The sequence below is a fragment of the Myotis yumanensis genome, unplaced genomic scaffold (genome assembly GCF_028538775.1).
Source record: "Myotis yumanensis isolate MYYU_CA2020_CCGP unplaced genomic scaffold, mMyoYum1.0.hap1 SCAF_18, whole genome shotgun sequence".
In the NCBI taxonomy this organism is placed as follows: Eukaryota; Metazoa; Chordata; class Mammalia; order Chiroptera; family Vespertilionidae; genus Myotis; species Myotis yumanensis.
Window position 1 is genome coordinate 34495292 of NW_027223769.1, and position 26092 is coordinate 34521383.

Here is a 26092-nt window from a genome sequence, read left to right on the forward strand (position 1 = left end):
TGGATAGCAACACTTTCCTTAATGAAATCTACTTAAAATGGTGTCTGAAAACACTCAGTTGGATACCTAGAAGCTAAAAGGTATTCCATAACGACATTAAGTGAATTTATTCTAAAATCTGTAAAAGTAGAGAATGTTTCCAAAATACTAACCACTTTGAAAAACAAAAAACATTCAATAAATATGATTATAATGCTTACATGCCAGGCCCTGAGCAGAGATGGAAAAAAAAGGTCCCTCATGCTCTTGGCAAAGAGACGAAGGACAGCAATAGACAACACCCGGAGTGCCCGACCTATAACGTAATACCCGCCAGTGAAGCCTCCGGGTAAAGGATCATCGGGTTCACCAGGAGCAGGCCTCATTCCTCCATTTTTCCAGTGGAAACGGAAATTAGTAACATCAAGTATTTCTGTCCAAGCAAGTTTTTAGGTGACTACATATCAGCATTAGCAAAAGGGGTATGGAGGGTTTATATTTGCATTGCCACACATTCATGTCTTAAATTATAAGCCAGAGATTGTTGGCACAAATATCCTGACCACAGTGAAAGGTAAACCAAACGCCTATAAATTAAATTGATAACGAAGCTAATAGTAGTTCTGCTGAAAAACAAAACCACCAAAAACCACAAGAGGAAGCGCCATGGAAAATAAGCACCATTCTGATGACTGAAGGAACCCTCTCCGCACGTGACACGCAAGCAGCTTTGCCCGGTGCCAAGGTTCCCAGGCCAGGCGTCCTGGGAGAAAAAGGTGTCAGACAGCAGTAAGCTCTGGTGTGCTGGTTTTGGTTTATGAACACCATGTTTTAGCAACCCTTAATGATTCACTTGGTAGGTTATGAATAAGTAGCCCTTAGGCATGTGTAAGTATGAATAACTATGAAGCAATAAGAATCGGAAAAAAGGAGCTGCTCTTCCCACAAGGTGGGTGGGGCAGGGTAGGAGTCAGACTTTGGGAACCAAGGCACCAAGGGATCTCTGAAGAAAAAACGTGATTCTTCAGAAGGGAGAAGGGGTGAGAATAAGCTAACACTGCAACATTAAACTATGAGGTAATAATAAACTGGCCAAGTAAGGTATTTCAAGCCTTCTATTTGATGTGTATAGGACCCATGAAATTATGCCTGGAAACTATAATTTCAAGCAATAAGAAAGCTATGAGCAGGGTTCATTCCTTAACAAACTTAAGGAGTGCATCAATTCTTTGCTATCTTAAATGCATTCTTAGTTTTCAAAAGCTCAGAAAGGGGGAAAGGGGAGTCCCCCACTGTTTACAAGATTAACTTTACCTCATTTAGCCCTGTATGTATCACAGTTATCCACAGTTAAATATGCTCTTAAACATGCTCTTGCTTGCTGAAAAAAATACAGCAAGCAAGCATTTCCTTTTGGAATGGACACTGAGAGTGAAGTATAACAAATATGTGCTTTTTTTCTAACCATAAAGATTGGCAAGATAACCATTTCAGAAGCTGACTTATTGAATAGATAAACCAAAGGGAAAATGCTCTTTCTTTTACACTCCTAAAACTTGTAAGTCTCCTAAAGGCTGTGGCCAAAGTTTTGGTTCACTACTTCCTGACTATTCTATTTTTCAATTTTCTAATTTGAATACGGAGGGGGGGCGGGGAGGGGAGAGGAGGGTAACCATGCAATTTCAATGGTAAATGCGTTGAAAATATCAAATATTTGAGAGAAGCTAAATTGAGAGTTTACTTCCCCCAAATAACTCTTTTGAAATAGATTACTGGTTCCACTGTGGTTCCCATCTGTGGTGCAACCCGGTGGCTATCACCTCCTACTTTATAAAGATCCCACCACAAAGCAGAAAATGTCCAATTTAAAGTAGTGATTTCCGTCCTCAAGAATTCCTAATAACTTCTCAACCTAAATCGCTATTAGAGTATCCAAGAGAGTTGTATTTTAAAGGATGCAACGTGACGTCTCCTTTCATTATAACAAATTATTATTAGGAAAGGTATAGGCCAGTGATGGCGAACCTTTTGAGCTCAGCGTGTCAGCATTTTGAAAAACCCTAACTTAACTCTGGTGCGTGTCACATATAGAAATTTTTTGATATTTGCAACCATAGTAAAACAAAGACTTACATTTTTGATATTTATTTTATATATTTAAATGCCATTTAACAAAGAAAAGTCAACCAAAAAAATGAGTTTGTGTGTCACCTCTGACATGCATGTCATAGGTTCGCCATCACTGGTATAGGCAATTCTTGACAGACTGAATTAAGCTTATGAGTTGAAATAAACTGTTGTAAATGCACTTCAGGAACCCACAACGATTTTTTTGTTGTTCTCTTGCCAAAACATACTTCAGAGTTGTTGTTCTTCCCTATTCACTACAGAGTAGCAGGCTATTATACAAAATGTTAAGTTTTTATTTCCTCTTGATTCTTAGCCAATTTACTAAGTGAAAAGTTATTTTGCTGACAAAGCAGAAAAAGTCCACATACATAGAGTATGCTAGGACACTTCCTATAATCAATAACTTAAAAATAATCACGGAGTACAGAAATAATGAAGGGTTTGTGTAAACAGCCAAAAGCAGGTCACAGACAGACATGAGGCAGTAGGTCAGGACAACGTGTATCCTGGAAAATGAGAAATCTTACAAAATCACCACAGTGATTCTTTTTGAAAAGACCCATGAAATGTAAGACCAGAAAAACAGGAAGCACGAGTCAGCTTTTTGTTGAAAAGCAACAAGCTTCAAAAAATCATCAATTCGTGAATATTTGGAAAACCAACTCTAACAAATGCCACTAACGAAACATCAGGAAAAGGTCACACCTGGACACAAGTGTCTTATCACCTCATAGAGGAGCCACACGGCAGGATGTCACCCCAGGAAATGCAAACGCTAACTATCAGTGGTGGAAAATAAACCATTGTGGAAGGAGAATTTAAAAGCACTTGCTCATCTTTAGTTTGAAACTACTATAGGAAGGCATCATTTCCATGGAGGAAAAAGGAAGTCTCACTTACAAAATCACAACCGAGGAAGGAAGAAAGATTTCCTACCTGTAGATATCCAAAGGCCATGAAAACAAACAAACAAACAACAAATATATATATGAAAAAAGGGGAGGTAGTTTACACTATTGAGATGAAATTACATGGAAGAAAATGTCAGCGGTCAGCGGACAAACTTCCTGAAGGAAAAAGATTATGTTCTAGGGCTGCCTCCTGCCAGCACCACCAGCATTTCAGAGTAAATTAAAACTCCGAGCAAACACCGGGAATCCCTCCACCCCCATCGCCGCAGGGGTTGAAACCTTGGGCTTGGAGTATGATAGGACCTACGCAGCTGTGAACCTGGACGCTTTCGGTCTCGTGTGGCTCCCAAAGTGATCGACCATTACTGTGTGAAAGCGAACCCCTTCCATCTACCAGTGGTTCTCAACCTTCCGAATGCCGCGACCCTTTAATACAGTCCCTCATGTTGTGGTGACCTCCAATTTCATTGTTACAAATTGAACATAATGAAAGCATAGTGATGAATCACAAAAACAATATATAATTATATATGTGTTTTCCGATGGTCTTAGGCGACCCCTGTGAAAGGGTCGTTCGGCCCCCAAAGGGGTCTCGACCCACAGGTTGAGAACTGCTGAACCAAGCTTTGGTTTAGAAGGTGCCTCCACTTTCCTTCCTCAACAGCAGGCCCTTAGGTGGCACAATCACAGTCCTTGCCACACCGCGTGACGTTACCGGACAGACCTGGGTTGGTGGAGTCACTTGTCTGAGGCGTCCAGCCCTTAAAAGTTCAAAGTGCATCACTCCGAGGAGATGAGCCTCGTTCTGAAAGGGCAGCACTGCAGTCTCGGGGGACCATCTCGGCCTCGATGTCTTCCCCCAACGACAGGGAAACTGAGGCAGCCGGGAGGGGGCCAAAGCTGGATCTAGACTAGCGCAGGGAGCCTTGGTGGGAACGGACTCCTCCCACCCCACCTGCACGAAGCCCCGAAGCAGCTGGATTCCGTGGTTAAGACCCCGGGTCAGGCTCCGAGGGGACCGGCTGGCCATTCCTGCCACCCGCTCACGGATCCTCCCCGAGGCTTTCCCGCGGATCGGGGTCTCTCCTTCCCAGAACCGCCCGGCGAGCCCCTCTCCCCAGGCCCTTGCCCGCTTTCCACGTCGGGCCTCCGGGAATCCGCTAGCTCGGGCTCCAGACTCCTAGCCCCCCTCTCTCTCTCGGAGGCATCTCTCCACCCCGCGGCATTTTTATGGCTCCCGGGGGAATGTCTGCTTCGCACCCGGGCCACCTAAACCTCAAACTCCACAAAAGGAAACCCTCCCAGAGCGTCCTCCCATCGGCCCCTTCCGCCCCGGACACCCCCGAGAGCCCTCCTAAAATGTCAGGAGCCTCCCGGGAGCTGCCTGCCTCTCACCTGGGCCCCTTTCGCCGCGGCCTTCTCAGAAGGGCGACCCCCGAGCACCTCCTCCGGTCAACATCCCCCTAAAGGGGGAACACCCTCTTCCAGGAACCTCTTCAGGCGCCTTCCGCGCGGGCCTCCGTGGAGAATCTCCGGGCTGTTTCCCGGGCTCTGCCAAACGCCGCCCTTCCGGGGCCCCTTCCCCGAGCCTCCCCCGACCCCAGTCCGGTCTCCCGCCGCAGACTCGGGGACGGTCCCCTCCCTCCCCGAGACGTCCCCTGCCCTCGGACTTCCCCCCGCTCCGCGTCCCCAGGGGCTTCCCGGGGCACGGCGGCTGGGCTGCGGCACTGACTTGCTCCAGCTCCCAGGTCCGATCGAGAGAGGGGGAGGCAGCGGCGGCGCGACTCCTTTGTGACAGGTCCGAGAGAGCGGTAAAGATGGACGCGGGGCCACGGCGCTGCCATTACGTGCCGGGCCCACCCCCGCTCCGTACCGCCCCAGGCCCTCCTTCAGTCCCCTAGGAAACGCCCCTTCCTCGGTGGCAATCCCTCTCCCTGACAACCAATCATCTTTCCTGGGAGGCACCACGTGATCGCACGGCCCGGCCCGCCCCCCAGGCGCGAGTTGGCCAATCCGCTGGCTTAGGGGTGAATGGCCCAATCCAGTGTCTCCCGCCCGCTTTCCGGGCACCGGATTTCCAGCGGACTCCGGAGGAGGAAGGGAGTCGCGGATTGGGTTTCGCCGCCGGAAGCGGGGTGGACTTTTGTTGTGGCGGCGAGGAACAGGAAGCCCTGAAGGGTCAAAAGGAATACAAAAGCAAAGGCTATTTTCTTTTTCTGTTCTTTCTTTTTTTTTAACCCCTAAAAAGTAAGCGGCGTTGGCGTTGGCGGTTCGGGGGTGAGCGCTACCGAGGAGAGGGTGTCCCGCCTCCCGCGCGTCGGTAGGTGAGTGTGGCCTGGGCCCGGGCCAGGCTGCGAGACCCGGGCTCCAGCTTCTTCGCCGAGGAGATGGGGGGCTGTGTCTGACTTGAGGTTTAGGGCCAGGCCTGTTCTCAGTCTGTGCACTCGCCCAGTGTTCCTGGCCGCCGGGGCCAGAGGTTTGCAGAACCCAGCCTGAGGGGGGGCCGAGGGAGCCCGCGGGGTGGCCTCCAGGTCGAGTCGGGGAGGTTACCTGGCCGTTTCCAGCGGAATGGGGACTTTGGGCTTCTTGCTGGCTTCCCTGCACCTTCTCTACGAGATGGGGCCACCGAGGCTCCAGGTGAGGAGCGGGCTCTATTCCTAAGGTCTCAGAACGGCTCCCGGCTACTCGGGAGATGTGGGGAGGCCTGGTTGGAAATGGTGTTTTCACAACATGTAAGACGGGAAGCACATTTTTATTATATACAAGTACCAGTCGCTGGAGCGTGCTCGTTTTTGCAGAAAACTTAAGCAACTGAGACCGAGAGTTGAAGCACGTTGCTGGAGAGTTGGTGGCCCACGTGGAAGCCAACGTCCGCCCGGGGGTTAAAGGAGGACACCTGTTCGGACTTAGCAGTGGTTCTTGAACTAGTAGAAAACAAGCTCTTCTGCGGCCCTTTTAAAATGCAGATTCTCGGACCCCATCCCATCCCCGGATAGTCTGACTGAGTAGGTCTGGAGTGGGACGCAGGAAACCAGGTGCCGGCCTGGTGGTCAGATTTCCCAATGACTTCTTGGGTACCAGCTGCGAGGTAAGACGTGTTGATTTCTTCAGCTGTTTGGTGTACTGCTGTGTTCAGAGGGACCCCATAAAATGGTTCGGAGGACAGTGCTTCTGAAATCCTGGAAAGGAGTCCGTGCGCGTTGACTCCTTTTTGATACAAGAGCTGAGATAAAAGCAGCATCTATATAGATAGTCTTTCAAATGCAGCTTGAGCTAAGCTGTTAACAGTTTTTAAGGGTCTGCAAGCAGAGGATGGCCAGTTAATCTTTCTCACCTGAAGTCTGGGTGCCTTTTACCCCAGTGGGCAGTTTCTTTGTGGTTTTTAGAGAGGAAGAATTACCTCAAGACCTTCTACCTGGTTAGCAGTCTTTCCTTTCACCATCTAAGAATCTTGATGTTTGGTTAGAGCCAAGATGCCGCTTCAGAAATGGAAAACCACATATCTGGTAAACAAAGTAATTTAAGTGCCTGGCTCAGCCATAGGCTCAGCTCAGCCATAGTGGAATTACACCTGGGTGGCAGCTGAATTAAGCAATTGCAGTGTGCTCACTGGGGGATCACCTTTGGATCCCACTTCATTCTTAAATAGGCTCTGTTTCACTCTTCACTGTGGGGTGTTTTAAAGGTTGTTCAGTCTTTATCTTTGGGTTTCTGCATTTGTTTGGTGTTAGACTTCTTGAATTTGTGGGTTACTGTCTTTCATTAGATCTGTCAAATTCTCGGCCATTTTATATCCATCTATTGCTTCTGCCCCATTGTTTTTAACTGATTTAACATAGACCTTTTTACTCTGTTCTCGTCTCACTTTATTTCTTTTATACTACATTCTGGATAATTTCTTTTTCGTTAATTCTCTAACCTATTTCTAATGTGTAATTAAACTCATCCATTGAAATCTTAAATTCAGTTACTGCATTTTTTTTCCATGAAGTTCTATTTGGTCTTTTTAAATGTGCTCTACCACGGTTTTACAGCTTCTTGTTCCCTGCTATTAATTTTGAGGCTTGGTTTTTGTTTCTTTACACATGATAAGTGTAGTTGTTTTATAATCTGAATGTTTTAAATCTACTGTCTGAATTCCCTTTGAGTCTGTTTCTGTTGCTCATTATTTATGCTCTTTTTCTTCCCACTTCACTTTTACCTTGAAGGTGTAGTTCTTTGGCGTACCAGGTTAACATGGAGAAATAAATAGATGGTTATCAGACTTCACATCCTATTTGGGCTTTAGTTTCTTTTGCTTCACAAAGGCACCAAAACAACAGCATTAAGGTCAGAGAAACCCTTAGGATGAAAACAAGTTTGGATAATGGCTCTATTTCTGGTTTTGGATTTGGGGCAAATTCTTTTCTTTTCTTTTTTTTAAAATATATTTTATTGATTTTTTACAGAGAGGAAGGGAGAGGAATAGAGAGTTAGAAACATCGATGAGAGAGAAACATCGATCAGCTGCCTCCTGCACATCTCCTACCGTGGATGTGCCTGCAACCAAGGTACATGCCCTTGACTGGAATCGAACCTGGGACCCTTCAGTCCGCAGGCTGACGCTCTATCCATTGAGCCAAACCAGTTAGGGCTTTTTTCTTTTTTTAATATATTTTTATTGATTTCAGAGAGGAAGGGAGAGAGAGAGAGAGAAACATCAATGATGAGAGAGAATCCTTGATCGCTGCCTCCTGCACGCCCCTACGGAGGACTGAGTCTGCAACCCAGGCATGTGCCCTTGACCAGAATTGAACCTGGAACCCTTCAGTCTGCAGGCCAATGCTCTGTCCCCTGAGCCAACCCAGCTAGGGTTTGGGCAAATTCTTTACTATCTTGTTAACTTTTCTGTTTAAGAATTATTTTAGAAATTTCTTCCAGTTATTTAATTAAATTAATTAATTTTTTAAACATTTTTTTTACTGATTTTAGAGAGGAAGGGAGAGGGGAAGATAGAAACATCAATGATGAGAGAGAATCATTGATTGGCTGCCTCCTGCACACCCCATACTGGGGATGGGAGCCTGCAACCTGGGCATGTGCCCTTGCCTGGAATTGAACCCAGGACTCTTCAGGCCACAGGCTCTATCCACTGAGCCAAACCGGCTAACACTATTTAATTTATTTTTTATCATAGAAGTACAGGATTGGTGTCAATTACCTCACTGTTTCTGGAAATGAAAGCACCCTTCCTTTCGTTTTGATTTTGGAATGTGAAATTTGTGATTTCTGGCAATCTCGAGTTACAGATTATTTTTCTTTGTATTCCTCAAATTTCCACCACTTTTCACTGCAGTGTCACAGCTACTATCAAAATTAAGCTTCCCTCATGCTTTTTCTAATCTCCCTTTTCTGAACTTCTACGCTTCTATTTTCTTACAGCATTTACTCTTATTCTGCTTTTCTAAATTGCTCATGTGCCAACCTTCGTTCTTGCTGAATGCGAGTTCCTCACTTGTTAAATAGTTGAGCGCCAGGCTAGTGCCTAGCACTGTGCCTTCCACGTAATAGGTCCCCTGTAAAAATTGACTTCAAAAATACAACTGAATGAGTTAGTAGACCTTATGTGTGGTTGTGTAATGCAAAGCCTTTACTTCTTTCTTTTTTAAAAAAATTTGATCTTGAGAGGAGTTATATAAAGCCTGGGGGAGGGGAGGTATGACTTAGTGTGGGTTAGGTTCCAAAGCCAGCCCAGATGCAAAATGATCAAAGCTACCCTCGAAAATCTAGGGGAGCATTATGATGGATGTAGGCATACCAGCGCAGCAAAATTCCAGCATGGCCAGGTTTCCTCCAGCTTTGGAACAGATGCTGTTTTTTTTCCCTGTGAGCCCCAGATGAAGTAGTTGGTTTACATTTAGGAGTCACAATGTGTAACAGATACAACTAATATTAGACTCATACACAGTGTGGGAAGTGTTTATACACTGAGTGGCACGCATGAACTAGGGAACTGAGGATCAGCTAAGGGAACCAATAATTTAAGCTCTCTCTTTTTTTCTCCCAGTGCATATAGATGAGTTCAGGTAAATGCACATATAAATGAGACTCACTTCTCATGTTACGGGAAGACGAATGCATATATAGGTGTGTTGAGTGTTTTGTTTTGTTTTAATAATTTTCTGTTGTTAATCCTCACCTGAGGATATTTTTTCCATTGATTTTTTTTTTTTTTTTAAGAGAGAATGGAAGGGAGAGGGAGAGACAGAGAAACATCGATGTGAGAGAGACACATCAGCTGGTTGCCTCCCTCATGAGCCCCATCCAGGGCTGGGATCCAAGGATTGTCAAACCCGAGACCCTTCAGTCAGTCCATGGGTCATTGCTCCAACCACTGAACCAAACCGGCTATGGCAAAAAATAACTTTATTGCATGTGTTTTTTAGATGCCTAGACGATTAGAAGGTTATACCAATTGTTCTTCATAATAAAAATTTTAAATATGAATTAAATTGCTATGTTGTACCCTCATTTTTAGGTTCTTTTAGTTTCCTTTGGTACTGGGGTATGTTAAATAAGCGTCATTGTTAGAAGAGTGAAGATTACTTTGTCTACTAATAAATGCTAACAGTGTTCTCTGTTAGTAGTTGTCATTCTCCGAAGTTTTGTAATACGGGGAAAATTGGCTTGATCTAAATGACTGTAGGTGGTAGAAGAGCCTTATGGCCAGAAAGCAGTCTTTACTTGAAATATAGTTGAGTTTGCCAGATGGAGAATTCCTCATAGTTGTGACTTGAACATTAGGGTAGAAATGTAGAAAGAGCAGCGCTTAACTATATTGACAAAAAGAAAGTGTATTGGCTGGCCGGTGTGGTTCAGTGATTGAGTGTCGACCTATGAACCAGGAGGTCATGGTTTGTTTCCTGGTCAGGGCACATGCCTGGGTTGTGGGCTCCATCCCCAGTGGGAGGGTATGCGGGAGGAGTCCAGTCAATGATTCACTCTCATTATTGATACTCTCTCTCCCTCACCCTTCCTCTTGAAATAAAGGAAAGTGTATTGTCCTGTTGCTTTTGCTACTCAAAGAGAGAAGCTTTAGAACACCCTAACACAGAATTCCTCTGATGTATTTTTACACTTGCTAACTAATGTTAGAATTAGGGTGTATGGTGGTCAGTGCTGCAAACACTTAAGTAGTCTGCCATCACAAAATTTAATTCCATAGGAATCCAGATCTCTTTAGCTTCTATCATGGCACTAGCTAAGTGGAATAATTTTTTAGTTCAGCAATAGCAATTATTTTTGCATGCAGCAATGTAAATTTTGTATCTTAAAACTTGTGTGTCATGCCATGTGAGACACTAAGCCCATTTTGTCCCACAAACCTGGAAATTAAATACCACAGTCTCCAGTGCAAACACAGTAGATCAGTGTATTATGGTTACTTTGGCTTGAAATATAAGAACTTTGTTTTTTTGGCTGTCAAGCAAATGTGAAAACTATGTTCTTTATTTGTATCAGTTTGAAACTTTTAAGTTTGGACAAAGTGATTTTGGTATGGTTTTTCCATGAATTCCCTCTTTGAAGAACTTATTTCTTTTTAAAATAATGTAATGTTAAGTTTGATCTTTTAACTCTGGTCACCTTGAAGAAAAAAGTTATGTGAGTAAAGGAACGTTGACAACATTCTTTCTAAAATTAAACACAGGACAAAACAAGTATTCCCACATGAATCTTTATAGTTGGGCCCTAAGATTTTATTTATTTATATTTTGTTTTGTTTTCAATTATTCTAGCAAACAAAGGAGAGAAATGAGACTTGTACAAATTTAGCTGGGCAGTAGGAATTAGAAATAAATACTTTAACTTCCGGTTTTTCTGTCATTTCCAGAAGGAGGTAAATGAATTGTAGGTACTCATCACCTTCCTATTGCAGAATAAACAGTGAATGAATTTTGGACTCTTTGTGTGGGAAATACTTAATAACCCGTGCAAAAGCATTTTTCAACCAGTTGAAATGAAGTGAGAGTGATGAGAGTTATTCTTGAAGAAGACATCAATTATAATAAAGTGATTTAATTTTTGGTCCTGTGTTTCCTACTTTACAAATCATATGGTGTTTGAATAGAATTTCCCATGGGACATAGAAGCCTCAGCTAACACTTATTTTATGTCTACCCTTCTCTAAAACTTACATCAGACAACAGCTAGAAATATTTATGTGAGAGCATTCTTCCCTACTTAAATTCTTCCAATCCTCTATGGTTGGTTTATTCAGTAAGTATTTATTACATGCTTAATATATGCCAGACACTGTGCTTATTACACTGTGGATACAAAGAGCTGATGGAACAGTCATGAACGATAAAATGAATGGGTAAGTGCTGTAGTAGAGGTGTAAATGGCTGTGATAGGGCTGGGAGTAGAAACAGGGAGACTAATGGAATGGTATTACAGTAGTCCATGCAAGAGTAGGCCCTGAAAGGGATAGATTAGAAAGCAAAGGACTCTTCTCTTAAAAAAAGAAAAAGAAAGGAGTGGATTAAAAAGAGGTCTTTAGGAAGTAGAAACAATCGAACTTATATAAGAAAGCAAGGAAAAAGGGAGTGTGGGTATATGTCTAATTCCTCTCGGTTTGACGTGATCCCTTCCCCACTTCAGGTGTCAGGATTGTTTATGTCACTGATTTATGTATGTCTCCCCTACGAGTGCATACAGTATTTCTCTCACTCCCACAGCCTGTCCAGAGCTTAGCGTAGTGTTTTGTAGTAATGGCAGGCCTTTCAGAGCATCTTTAAGCATGTGCCAAACACTGAAGTGCTTTACATGAATTATGTGTTTATTCTCACAAAAGATTTATGTTGTGCAGTATTCTTTCAGTCCCCTTTGGTGAGTGCAGTTGTGGGTGAGGAAACAGGCTCAGGAGTTTAGTGACTTGCCCAGGGTCATTCAATGGGTAAGTGGCAGAACCAGGTTTCAAACCACAGCCTCTTGATTTTAGAGTCTTTTATACTCTTTTTCATGACCTGCTCTCCCTCTTGGTAAGAAGACAGAAAAGAAGGTGTTCGCTATATATTTATTTTAATTACATTGGGTTGTAGTGAAGGTAAGCTTATTTCTTGACAGTATTTATTGACAGTGAAGTTTGGAATTCTGAAAAGACCTGCATATTTCTGGAGAAAGAATATTCTGAATAATATTCAAAATATTCAGGAGTATGGCCACTTGTTCATGAGCATGTACTGTCCCTGTCTTTGACCTCTCCAAGCATAGCAGATGACCAAATTAATTAGCCAGAAGGCTATATTGAAGGCAAAGAGGGATGTGTTGAGCCAGGGAATGAGGACCTACAGAAGGAATGCAGGTAGAAGAAAGAGATGGATAAAGCAGCCTGTGTTTTAGTCTTATCTCTTTTAAACTCACAAGTTCATTATAATTGGTGTGGCCACCTAGCCTTGTTTTGGAATCAAGAGAATGTCAGGATTATAATATTAGCTTTAAAGAGCAGACTTTCATAAGTATTCATTAGTTTTGACTGACGGTGGGTTTTTAATATATTTTTATTGATATAAAGGAAGGGCGAGAGAGATAGAAACAGCAATGAAAGAGAATCATTGATCAGCTGCCTTTGCACGCCCCCTACTGGGGATTGAACCTGCAACCCAGGCATGTGCCCTTGACTGGAATCGAACCTGGGACCCTCCAGTCCGCAGGCTGACGCTCTAGCTACTGAGCCAGACCAGCTAGTGCTGACTGTGTTTTCAGGAAACCAACCCATTGAGAGCTGTGCTTTTGCCTTATTTTCATGAACCAACTATGATTCCTGATTTTGTGTCTGTGTGTGAAAGATGGGTAACAGCACAGACTCAACTCTTTGGGTAGAAGTTGAATTCTAACACAAGAAAGATATTGAAGAAAAAGAGTAAGAATTTCGTGGGAAGATCCTTATTTCTCCAGAACATCAATTTTCAACCTTTTTCATCTCACTGCATACATAAACTACTAAAATTCTGCAGCACACCAAAAATATATATTTTTTGTTGATCTGACAAAAAAATAGGTATAATTTTGATTCATTCACACTGGACAGCTATTGTGTTGGCTACTGTCATTTTTTTATTTGACAATCTAAGGGAAAAGAGGTCAGTGCCCCTGACTAAATAGTCAGGTATTGCATGTTTTAAAAATTCTTGTGCCACACCGGTTGAAAATCGCTGCTCTAGAGTTTCTGTTTCAAGTTCAAACCCTTTTTGATAAGTATCCTAAAGGCTTTGTCCCTGAGTTTCAGGGATCCTTGTAAAAGTTAAATGAAGGTAGTGTCTTCTCTTTCCAGAAACTCAGCAGGTCATGAAATAAATGATTTTCCTTTCTTAATTTTGAGTTATAAGAATAAATTTTAAGAGTCTCTGAATTCTTAAATTAGAAGAAAGCATGTAAGATTCTAGATTTTATTTTGGCCTATTGGAAGATTTTTTTCCAGTATTAATATGTATTACTAGTGGCCCAGTGTATGGACTCATGCACATTGAAAGGAAATTAATTAGAACAAATATTTTAATATCACTATTCGCTCTTTCTCTATAATAGAAGTGTCAGAGATGAAAGAAAATCAGTAAGATGTATATGAAAATAATATATAAATTGATTAATAAACAACAAAAACATGACATAAAAATAACAAAAACATGATATAAAAACAATATTGATAAAAACAATGACTGATAAATTGATTAAACTTATTCTGATATCTCCATGTATACCACATTAAGAGTAAAAACACTTTCAGAGTGCTTGACTAATTTCCCTTGTGATGAAGTATTTACAACTTTAACGTAACATGCTCTTCGAACTCGAGAGAAAGCAACGTATAACTGACCATGTCCAAAAACTGGTTCAGGTAGGAATATTCCTACTCTGTCTAGTGTTTGTCCTTGTGATTTATTAATAATCATCGCAAATGCTGGCATCACAGGAAACTGTCTTTGAATTAATTTAAATGGGAAGCCAGTGTCAGAGGGGACAAATCAATTCTTGGAATCAGAACAACCTCTCCTTCAGCAGATCCTGTTAATACTTCAGCTTTGATTATGTTAGGTCTCAATCTTTTGATAATAAATCTAGTACCATTACAAAGACCCCATTTACTATTACGATTTCTCAGTAGCATGATGATTGCACCTACTTTCAATTTTAATTTATGACTCCGCATTCCCAAAGGAGTAATACTATTAAGGAATTCGGTGGGAAAATTTTCCTTTTCGGCATCATCCATTTTGAATCAATGGAATCATCACTCATATAGGTGTGAAAATCTCCATCAGGTATATCCAAAATTTCTTCATTTAATTTATGAACGTGCTTGTTTTTAGGACAAAGAATCACATGTTTAGATATATTTTTAATATTACCTATAGATATACTAGTTCCAAAGTAGCTTCAATAATAGATCCGTTACAAATCACTTCACGGGGGATTTCAATAATATCCATTCCGAGAGCTTTATATATATTGCACATGCACTAGTCAACGTTTATTTTTATTTTTTATTTTTTAAATATATTTTATTGATTTTTTTTTTTACAGAGAGGAAAGGAGAGAGATAGAGAGTTAGAAACATCGATGAGAGAGAAACATCGATCAGCTGCCTCCTGCACATCTCCCACTGGGGATGTGCCCGCAACCCAGGCACATGCCCCTGACCGGAATCGAACCTGGGACCCTTCAATCCGCAGGCCGACGCTCTATCCACTGAGCCAAACCGGTTTTGGCATCAACGTTTATTTTTAAATTGCAGTGCACATCATATGTGTGGGCTGGTCGGATGGACCTACAGTCGGTCACTTAGCCTTTTAAATATATACTAGAGGCCTGGTACACGAAATTTGTGCTCTCAGGGGGGGTGGTCCCTCAGCCCGGCCTGCGCCCTCTTGCAGTCCAGGAGCCCTCGGGGTATGTCCGACAGTTGGACATCCTTAGTGCTGCCGTGGAGGCTTCTGGCTGAGCAGCACTCCCCCTGTGGGAGCACACTGACGACCAGGGGGCAGCTCCTGCATTGAGCATCTGCCCCCTGGTGGTCAGTGCACATCATAGCGACCAGTCCTTCCACCATTTGGTCGATTTGCATATTAGCCTTATATAGGATAGATTTTCATTTTAAAAAAATGTATAATGAGAGTAAAGATGCCAGTGGCATTACCAGATTCTAATAATTATTTCCCAGGTTTAAGTCATATGCAACCTGGTAAAGTAAGCCACTGCTTTGAGACTCTGTTATTTTTTCTCCACTTATAAGAGTAAAGGGACTAGGGATGTTTGGCCCAGAAAAGAGATAAAATAGGAGGAACATGGGCATTGTCTTCAAAGAGCTGAAGTATTGTCATGTTGAAAAAAGATTTGGCTCCTTTGATTTCCCAGAGGATTGAACCAATGTGTAGAATTTGTGGGGAGACAAATTTGAGTTTAAGGAAGAACTATACTATCAGGTCTGCTCAAGGAGGGATTGTGGTGGCCCATCTTGAAGTTTTTAAATATGAGTTAGATGAAAATCTCAGATACCAGATGGAGAATCAGATTAGGTGGGTGGTAAGGACCCATCCCACTTTGAGTTATTTACCAGGAAATAAGGGTGAGGGGAGGAAACCAGACTGCCAATATAGGGTGAGAACGAGAGCGACAGCTAATAGAGGATAAGGAGGGGGAAATTGAGGGTCTAGTACAGTGATGGCGAACCTATGACACGTGTGTCTGAGGTGACACGCGAACTCATTTTTTTGGTTGATTTTTCTTTGTGGTTTTTTTTTTTTTTTTTTTTTTTTTGGTTCCCAAGTTTTATTCAAGAGCTCATACAAAATATTCCAGATAAATGAGCTTTAATCCTCATCTTCCTCCTCTTCTTCATCCTGGTTTATCTGGAAGTAAGGTAATTCGTAACTCTCTTTGCTGTTAGCAACTACGCGCAACCAGTCACGTAGGTTATTCTTCTTCAAATATTTTTTGGTGAGATATTGCAAATACCTTTTGGAAAAGGCACCTCAGAGGTTACAGTGATCTTACTCTTGCTTCTTTCAATGGTCACAACCCCTCCGCCGAGATTCCCAGCTTTTCCGTTCACTTTGATTCTCTCCTGAAGAAACTGCTCAAAGTTAGCAGCGTCCATGATTCCATCTTCTACGGGGTGGGTGCAGTCGAGAGTAAACTTCAGAACCTGCTTCTTTTTTTTGCCCCCCTTCGCCAGGAGCTTTTTCGCGGGCGCCATGGCGGCGGCGGAGGCAGAAAGGCGATTTTTCTTTGTTAAATGGCATTTAAATATATAAAATAAATATCAAAAATATAAGTCTTTGTTTTACTATGGTTGCAAATATCAAAAAATTTCTATATGTGACATGGCACCAGAGTTAAGTTAGGGTTTTTCAAAATGCTGACACACCGAGCTCAAAAGGTTCGCCATCACTGGTCTAGTACATCTCTCATCCATTAGTCATTCATAGCTGACATTGTCTCTGCCAGGAATGTTTAAGAAAATGCTGGCTCCTGTTTCACAAGAGGTCATTCTGCAGAATGGAGGAATGCTTGGCATGTTCACAGAGATTGCATAATTCTGTTTCTATAACAGGCTTCTGGGAGGAGAGGTGGAATGATGAAAAATCGAAGTGTCCAGGCTGTGGTCTCTAGGTGGGAGCAACAGCTTCTGTCAGTTGATTTAGTTTTCTTTCTAGTAAATTTCCCCCCAAAAAATTTCTCATTGTTACAATAAACTGAACTTCAGTAACAGTGGGATTTAGGCTGAGACTACTCTCTTGTTCTGAATGTTTGGATTTATTTTCTCAGCTTTCTTTTTCATCTTTATTAAAGAAAAGTGTTGCAAGAACATTCTCAGCACTGGACTTTGATTTAGGAAGAAAGCTGAAATTGACATGTCCTTTTCAACCAGGAGCCCTGGTTTCTGGAGAGGAGAGGGGTATGGTGGAGTGGGTATGAATTTTTGATGTCAGGCCTGGATTTGAGTCTCAGTTCTACCATCCACCAGCTCTATCACCTTAGACAACTGACCTAACTCAGGGCCGCAATTTCTTCCTCAGTAAAGAGATATATTTCTCATAGGGTCATTGTGAGTGTAAATGAGGTAATATACATAAAAAGTTTTCAGTACAGGGTGGAGCTCAGTAAATGGCTGCTACTTTATTTTCATGCTGCCAGTAGACGTATTATTTTGGCTATTAGGGGTCGACTTGAAATGGACATTGAATCGACGTGCCAGTGGTGCAGAATGTGTGCTTCCTTGTTACGTGTGATTCTGTGAAGAGCACAAAACAGTTCCTCAAAAGGAAAGACCCCAGCAAAGAAAAGCAGAAAAGTTTTGTTTAAAAGGAGTAATGCACACTCCCCTATAGCGTTAGTCCCTTCCCCCTCCTTTCTGAGAGTTTCAGGTAGAGGTATATAGATTGGGAATTGGAAGTCTTCTGCATCAAGAAATCATAAAGTGGTTGAGGTCATCGTGGGAAGAAAACAGGATTGAAGATAGAAACTTAAGTGGCACCGATATGGAATTTAAGGAAGGAAGGTCAGGAAAGAGATGGAGGAGCTGAGTGTAATGCAGAGTACATTGAATCTGAAGTTGGGACATCTGGGTTCTTCTAGTCTCACTTTCTCCATTCATGTTTTGTGTGTCTCTAGGCAGATCACTTTCCTGCTTTATAGACCAGACCTGATCTCTAAGGCTCCCTAAATAGCTGAGTTTTTCCATTTTGAACTTACTTGAAAATAAGAACAGGTGGATCGAGGTAGTGTGATGTCCCTGAAACAGGAATTTCAAGAAAGAACAATGTCAGATGTTACAGAAGTAAAGGACAATGCGAACTGGGAAAAAGGGTGGCCAGGAGGCCAATCGGTCTAGATTAGAGAGACAGAAATATTTGCAGTGTAAGATTTACTGTGGAGTAGCATGTAATGAGAATTATTCCAGATCCTCTTGCTGACTTTGTAGGTAACTTAGGGTTGTTAAAACTACTTCATACATTAGGGAAAATGTAATCAAGTGATCTATAAATTAGACTATTTGGGGATTTCTTCAATTCAAGGTCAAAGGGATTTTTGAGGTAATCCATTGCTGGGTGATAGAGCTAAATCTTCTTGTTTCTCTGTAGAATTTTAATTGCATTTCTCACTTGAAATATTTTGTTTGTTTTCCATAGATTGTTCCATTATGGATGGAGGAGATGATGGTAACCTTGTTATCAAAAAGAGGTTTGTGACTGAGGCAGAACTAGATGAACGGCGCAAGAGGAGGCAAGAAGAATGGGAGAAAGTTCGAAAACCTGAAGATCCAGAAGGTATATGGGCTTCCAGTTGACCATTCAACATAATGGTCTTAATCCTCACAACAAGCCTGCAAAGGAGGTACCAATGTCGTCACTTCAGAGTAGAGGCACTGAGGCTCAGAGGGGTGAAGGAGCCTGTGTTAGGCCTCCACAGCGGGAAGCAGAGCCAGGTTAATCATGCCCTTGCCCTTTTCACTCTACCCCACTGTCTTCCAGGAGATTCTACTAGTCTGTTCTATCTAGACAGGTGGGTCCAGGATCCGAACAACTGAGATAGTGACATTGACAGTTGGCTCTGAGCTCCAAAGGGAAGCTACGGACTTTGTACTATTTTTGTGTCATCCATGCCCTCAGCTCATGCAGGGACTTGACTTGATCTTTATAATCCTCTGTGATTCCAAAATAATATGAAAGAGTTCTAAAATATGTAATCCCCCTCCCCCTTCTTTCTCTCCCTTTCTCTCCCTTTCAGAATGTCCAGAGGAGGTGTATGACCCGCGGTCTCTATATGAAAGGCTACAGGAACAGAAAGACAGGAAGCAGCAGGAGTACGAGGAGCAGTTCAAATTCAGTAAGCTTCAGAAAACACGAGTCCAAGGGTCTCCGCAGGGGCTTTTTGACGCATGTTTACCTCATGCAATACTTTTTCTAACTAGCCGTGGAATTGTGATTATCTAGTCTCTAAATGCTTGTTTGCTGGGAAAGAGACAAACTTCTGCCTTCTAGATCACATTGAGCATTTTGTTTAGAGCTCAAGATACCCATTTTCATTCTATGGTAATATCTAGTAATGGGAGAAATGCCTTGATTTTATGCCATGCTATCTATCCCAAAGCCATGGTGTTTACAGAATCCTTCCTCTAATCCCCTGAAGGATCTGCCGTTTATTAAAAAAAAAAAAAGAGGAAAAGGAAAAATCTTATCTGCCTGTGTTTTCCCTTAAGCCTGCTAAGTGTTCTTTTAAAATTATTTCCTCAGAAAACATGGTAAGAGGCTTAGATGAAGATGAGACCAACTTCCTTGATGAGGTTTCTCGGCAGCAGGAATTAATAGAAAAGCAGCGAAGAGAAGAAGAACTGAAAGAACTGAAGGAATACAGAATATCCTTTGTACTTTGAGAGAAGGTGTCAGTTTTCCCATCAACATCTACGATTTTGGTTTCTTTATAAATAGAATGAAGGTCCTTATTTTTATTGATTTCAGAGAGGAAGGGAGAGGGAGAGAGGAACACCAATGATGAGAGAGAATCATTGATTGGCTGCCTCCTGCACACCCCCTACTCGAGCCCGCAACCTGGGCACGTGCCCTGACCGAGAATCGAACCGTGATCTCCTGGTTCATAGGTCAGTGCTGAACCATTGAGCCACGATGGCCTTTCCAATGGTGATACTTTGATGACTGAATAACTCACTGGTACTGATCTACGGAGTTATGTTGCATGTAAGAATCTGTTGCAATCAGAAGTCCAAATCCTTTAGAATTAACTAAAGGCCTAAATCCTAATAATCAGTACCAGGATATTCTTGCCTTTTGAGATTAGGCTTCAAAACAGATGGGCTATGCAGTAAACCTCATCTAGGGCAAAAACTGGCTTCTGAGTTTTCAAATAAAATGTTTAGCAACTTTCTTGTGTCCTTAGTAACCTTCCCTGGTCTGTCCCCATAGAGGAGTAGAGGCAGCAACAAAGATGACTGCTTTGGCTCAGTATTACCTTTTTAACATCCACTTGAATGTCCTAATAGACATCCCAAATGTAACTTGATTAAATCAAAATTCTTAATTCCATGCCTCACAACCCCACCCTCGTCATACTGCCCTTCCCCGCCGCCCCCTCCCCCCCCCCCCCCCCCCCAAAAAAAAAATCTCTTCTGGTCTTCCCAATCTCAGTAATGGTACTCCTATACCTCCAGGTACCTGGGTCAAAAATTACCTCCAAAATGTGCTACAAATCTGTGCAGTTCTTGCTCTCTATACTGCCATTGCAGTAGTCATCGACTCTTCTCTGCACTGCTGTGGCCCTCCACTTAGCCTCAGCTGCTTCTCTCGTCCCCAATAGTCATTTCTCAGGGACATTTGAAAACATGCACGGAATCATGTCACTTTACTGTTTGAGCACTAGTGGCCTCCAGTTGCATTTAAACTTAAGTCTACATTCTTTACCAGGCCCTACAGGGCTCAGCATTATTTAGGCCAACTCCCCTCCCCATTCCATCTGAACTCACTCTTCCTAGTGTTCGCTGTACTGCAGCCCACTGGCCTTCCTATGTCCCTCTCACTGAACTTGGTGTTTCCATCCCAAGGCCTTTGTAGTTGCATTCTTGGCCACGAATGCTCGGCCCTCAGATTTTACAAGGCTCGTTTCATGGCCCTCGGATCTCAGTTCACATTTCCCTTCCTAATAGAGACTCTCCCTAAGCAGCCCACCTAAAATTGCACCCCCTCCCATCACTGTCTATAATGTCATTTTTAATAGTACTTGTCACTACCTGAAAGTCTTGGTTTGTTTGCCTCTCACCTGCTGGAAGGTAAAGTAAGCTTTATAAGAACAGGGACTTGGCCATCACTGATTTTTCAGTGCCTGGTATGTAGTGGTTTCTTGGTATATATTTGGATAAAGTAATGAATGACTCATAGGAGAGGTTAATAAGACCACCCTAGTTTTTTTTTCTCCTATGAGAATTTTTTTTTTTTTAAGGGAAGAGGGTTTCTTTAAAAAAAAATTTGTTTTTAATTGATTACAGAGGGGGAAGGAGGGAGAGAGAGAGAGAGAGGCCGTGGGGAGAAACACCAATGATGAGAGTGAATCATTGATTGGCTGCCTCTTGCACACCCCACACTGGGGATCGAGCCCGCAACCTGGGCATGTGCCCTGACTGAGAATTGAACCGTGACCTCCTGGTTCATAGGTCAGTGCTCAACCATTTGAGCCATGCTGGCCAAGCCTCCTATGAGAAATCTTATTTGAATATTTCAAAGCTTATATGTTGAATGACTTCACTAGTGCGATTGAGCAGGCTTCACTTCCGAGTGATATGACACTGCTGTGTGTGTTGATATTTTTTTGCAGACAGTGTACAGAGTGGGGTTCTATTAAAGAGTTATATGGGAGAAAGTGCGCAAAGATTCCTCGGGATTTGGTTTAAATCAAGGCGACGGTGATTGAAATAAGGTGGCAGCATGGTGTCACAAAGCCTGCTCTTAATTGGTAGCAAGAGACCTGGCTTCCCGTCCTAGTTCTCCTAGTGGCTTTCTGGTGTAACATTAAGATAGGAGTTGATGGAAAGTTACCCCTCAATCCCAACTGGGGGATCGAGACTGATTATTCGGAAGCTCCCCTCTGCTGACCCCAGAACAGCAGTACGCATTGGGGTTTGTAGACATGGGCAGAAATGTGTATGGCATTGTTTCAGGCACCAGGCTTTTTCCTCTAAGGAAGGACATTAATGACACGTCTCACGTGAATTGTCCTGTTTCATGTGCTTAATTTGCTAGGCTAGCAAATAAGACCGAGTGCCTCCCAAAGCAGCATTCTGGAAAGCAGTGGTTATGGATGAGACCCCCTTCGGTTTCCAATTCAAAGGGAAGAATGAATAGGGCAGAAGTGAGGCCAAAGAAACTTTCCTGTCCTGGTAACGTTACAGCCACCTTGACGGGGCCCCAGGGGTATTGGCTTTTGTCAGAAACTTGGAAAGTTCTGACTCTTTAGAAAAACCAAAGAAAAGCAAGCCTTCCAACTCACTGGTGTATATGCACTAATCCCAAGGGTGACTGTAGCCAGAGACATGTTGAGGTAGGAATTGGAGGACTCGACATTTGTTTATGGAAGCTCTTGGCTCTTGGCTTTAACTGACCTTTATAATATGATACATTTTATAATGTGATACTTGTGAATACAAATAAGCTGTGGTTTGTGCCATATAAACAGCAGACCTCTAGTTTCCTTTACCCACATTACGTATTAAGAATTGTAATTTTTTAAAAAATGCCTTTTAATGAGTTTCTTGAGAGATTTGAGGTGTGTTTGTGTATTTAAAACATTTTATAGGAGAAGGACTTACGGAAAAAAATTGCTTATGCTTTGGATATGGATCAAAAATAATATTACCACCTCCCTCCCATCTTCCCCGTCTCCCCCAAAAGAAAAGGATTCTTTTATTCTTCCCTTTAAAAGACTAAAAATTAAGTGTTGTTGTTGTTTTTTTTGTCTGCGTCCTGGTATTATAAATACACGAGTATGTTCATTGTGTTAATTCCAATTTGTTATAATTTTCAACATTTAATATTAAAAATTTTCTTTGAGTTTCTATTCCTTAATGTTGGAGTTGTAGGGAAAAATCACAGCATGCTCATGGCTTTGGGCATTCTATACTAGAAAGATACAATCTGTGTCTTTCATTTTTATTCTTTTTTTAATATAAATTTTTATTGTGAAAGAATTACATATGTCCCTTTTTTCCCCCCGATTGCCCTCCCTCACCTCCCCGCCCCCCCAAGCCTTCACCACCCTATTGTCTGTGTCTATGGGTTATGCTCTTACTTTTTAAAATATATTTTTATTGATATCAGAAAGGAAGGGAGAGAGAGAGAAAGAGAGAGAGAGCGAGAGAGAAATATCACTGATAGAGAATCATTGATTCACTGCCTCCTGCATGCTCCCCACTGGGGATGGAGCCCACAACCTGGGCATGTGCCCTGATCAGGAATTGAACCTGGGACCCTTTAATCTGCAAGCCAACACTCTTATCCACTGAGCCAAACCGTCTAGGGCTCATTTTTATTCTTTTTTTTTTTTTTTTTTACAAATTTAAACTGTTTATTAATGCACTTAAAAATTATAGTAACAGCCGAAACCAGTTTGGCTCAGTGGATAGAGCGTCGGCCTGCGGACTGAAAGGTCCCAGGTTCGATTCCGGTCAAGGGCATGTACCTGGGTTGCGGGCACATCTCCAGTGGGAGATGTGCAGGAGGCAGCTGATCGATGTTTCTCTCTCATCGATGTTTCTAACTCTCTATCTCTCTCCCTTCCTCTCTGTAAAAAATCAATAAAATATATTTTTTAAAAAAAATTATAGTACCAATCCTTGCCAGGTGGCTTGGTCGGTTGGAGCGTCCTCGCATGCCTTGAAAGGTTTCGGGTTCAGTTCCTAGTCAGGGCACGTACCTGGGTTGTGGGTTCAATCCCTGGTCTGGTTGCATTTGGGAGGCGCCTGATTGTTGTTTCTCTCTCTCTCCATTTTTATTCTTAAAAAGGATGAAATTTAGTATTAATACCCTATCTGTTCCCATAATGACCTTAAAAACATGAAACTGATGAAACAGTAGTATTGAGCTATATGCATAATCCCTATTGAATATTGCAAATATTTAAGGTAACTGGTGTTCATAAGAACAGAGATAGTGCCTGGAAAGTGATCAGAATTAGACTTTCCTTATTTCTGGTACCCAGTATTCTCCATTGTTTAAAGACAAATAAACAGCTTAGACCATACACCCCCCCCATCCCCACCTCTTGGGGTTGATAATATATGCTTCTCAGATTCCTTGGGCACTAGATGTCACTATTGCTCCAAGAGGGCTCGACTGCGTCTTCAGTAAGAAGTTGCACCGTGTTGGAACACTCATCTATTGCATAATAGGTTGTGAGAGAATGGAAGGGAAGGTGGAGAGGAGGCAGGTAGAGAGAACAAAAGAAAGTGACAGACCTTGAAAGCCAGAGATTGACATCGAGCATGAAAAAAGTGATGCTACCAGGAACAGGTTATGCTTCAAAATCAACTTTTTGGTTCTTGGGTTGTGTTGTATATGCACAGGGGTTTCTTGTTAAAATCACCTTGAGGGAGGATTTAAAACTGGTTCCTGGGCCTCTGGAGGTCCTCACGCAGGAGGCTTGTGACAGGAGAGGGGGTGGTGGCTGATCGACACGAAGACTCTGTTTTTTAATGAACTTAAGTGGTTTTGATGTTGCCTTGCACCAGCAGAGTAGGAGGTAGTCTTCGTCGTGTCTAAGATTGATGCCATTAATAGTCACAGGACATTCTGCAGAATTGGAAAAGCAAACATTTTCAGGGAAGCCATATTTTTTTCTGTTGCATTTATATTCCTTAAGATTTTTGTTCTCCCCAGCAAGCATGATAACAACTATGTCTTCGGTAGTAGCAGGTTTTCTGGCTGTACTCAGATTTTCATAGAGAATGGGAGGGGAAAAGTTCCCTTGCCTATATTATTTTATGCTTGATTTGCCATCTTCCTCTGTGTTCACCTTCATTTCTCTTGAAATCAGCTGGATTTGACTGGCAGAATAAAGGGGAGGGCTTTTTCAAATCAGTAGGCTAAACATGACTTGGCAGAGCCAAAGTGCTGGTGGATTAGATTTGCATTCCTTCTCAATTTACCATTGTTCTGGCACAGCTCTTCCGTTTGACCCTTAACCTGTAACTCACAGTAATCTCAACAAGGTTGGAATTGCTCCAGAAAACAAGAAGGAAGTGGAGAAGAAAGTGGCCATGAAACCCATAGAAACCAAGAACAAGTTCTCCCAGGCAAAGCTGTTGGCGGGAGCTGTGAAGCATAAGAGGTCAGCCGACACTTGCACCACTTAAACCTCCCTCTGACCGTGTCCTCTGAAATGCCTCTTGGAATGATAGCCAGAGCTAAGCGTGAGTCTCCGTGAAGTTCCCTCGGGAGCCGCCCCTGGCTCCCCCTTCCCAATTTCATACGGTCTGTACCCTCTGAGCCTGGTCTCTGACTGCTCAGTCAGCACAGTAATGGCTACTCTGCCGTGGCACCTGCTGTGTGCCTGGCTTTGTGCTAAGTGCTTTCTGCGCATGATCTCATCTCTTCCTCCTCAACAAGTGTCTGAAGTACAAGTGACTTACAGGTGAGGAGACCGAGAATTTGAGAGGTTGAGAACTTTTATCCACGGTCACAAAATAATAGGAAAGGTGGAGTGTAATAGTCGGGCATTTGTGTTTCTAGGCAAACGAGGTAGCAAGGTCTATGAAAGGATCTGTTCAGGGCGTAATAAGAGCAGGGAAGAGGAGACACCTAAGGCTGCCTGGAGGGCGGGTGCTCCTGCTGGAGAAGTTAGGAAGGCTTTAGAAAGGAGATGATTAGTTGTGGGGAACCGGCACAGCCATGGCATACTCAGCCCCAGGGCGCCTTATGTGCCATGCCAGCTCAGCCTGGTTCAGTGACCCTGAGTGGGGGTGGTGAAAGGATTGAGAAAAGACAGACAAGAGAATGAAAGCTGGGTCTCGGTGGGACGCTGCTCCCTGATGAGGAGACAGCGCCAGCGCCCACAAGCCGTGTCTTTATTTTATAGCAGATGCCACGAGGCAAAGTAGGGGCGTGATCACGTTGTTTACAGCATTCTCGTGAGTTTCAACCTCACTTAACTACATGCACCCGAACTCTATCACAAGGCAGGTGGGGTTACATGTTCGGACCATAGGTTCAAGCTTACAACCACAGCTGTTGGCTATAATTGTGCTGGGAGGGCCCTGCCCTCCAGCTGGGACTTGCACGTGGCAATGAGAGGACCCTGTCCTTTCATTAGTCCGAGACTTGAACCTGGCCAAGACACCGTAACCGCGCCCCACAATTAGTGAGGAGGACTAGGGCTTTGACAGGCAGCCAGGAGAGGGCCGCAGCTGCTAGCAGCAGAGGCATTGTGACTGTACGAACATGGCCCTGTGAGGGTCACAGACCTGGCTGGCCTCCGTGATTGCTGGGGGGTGGCAGCAGTGCCTGGAGATTTGGGTAAGTTCTTTGTTAGGT

The 26092-nt window shown here is 42.9% G+C and overlaps 2 protein-coding genes and 1 pseudogene across 6 annotated transcripts in view; 1 reads left to right on the top strand and 2 right to left on the bottom strand.

Moving 5' to 3' along the window:
- The window catches only part of RSPRY1 (ring finger and SPRY domain containing 1), a 30250-nt gene extending 25356 nt beyond the window's left edge, over positions 1-4894 (bottom strand). The window contains exon 1 of one of the 2 annotated variants that reach the window (XM_070397963.1): positions 4753-4894. The gene's annotated coding sequence lies outside the window, so the exon portion shown is untranslated. Of the gene's footprint in view, positions 1-4415; positions 4567-4752 lie in introns of those variants that run through there. The other variant, XM_070397964.1, reaches the window with a different exon arrangement.
- Positions 4895-5127: 233 nt separating this feature from the next.
- Positions 5128-26092, top strand: part of PSME3IP1 (proteasome activator subunit 3 interacting protein 1) — a 30408-nt gene continuing 9443 nt past the window's right edge. Inside the window, exons 1-6 of one of the 4 annotated variants that reach the window (XM_070399072.1) lie at positions 5128-5344; positions 5987-6108; positions 18191-18328; positions 18789-18887; positions 19295-19416; positions 24757-24890. In XM_070399072.1, coding sequence (XP_070255173.1) covers positions 18202-18328; positions 18789-18887; positions 19295-19416; positions 24757-24890 — 482 coding nt within the window. In that variant the 5' untranslated portion in view covers positions 5128-5344; positions 5987-6108; positions 18191-18201. Of the gene's footprint in view, positions 5345-5986; positions 6109-16549; positions 16671-18190; positions 18329-18788; positions 18888-19294; positions 19417-24756; positions 24891-26092 lie in introns of those variants that run through there. The other 3 variants (XM_070399071.1, XM_070399073.1, XM_070399074.1) reach the window with 3 other exon arrangements.
- LOC138996725 (large ribosomal subunit protein eL22 pseudogene) lies at positions 15797-16260 on the bottom strand (annotated as a pseudogene).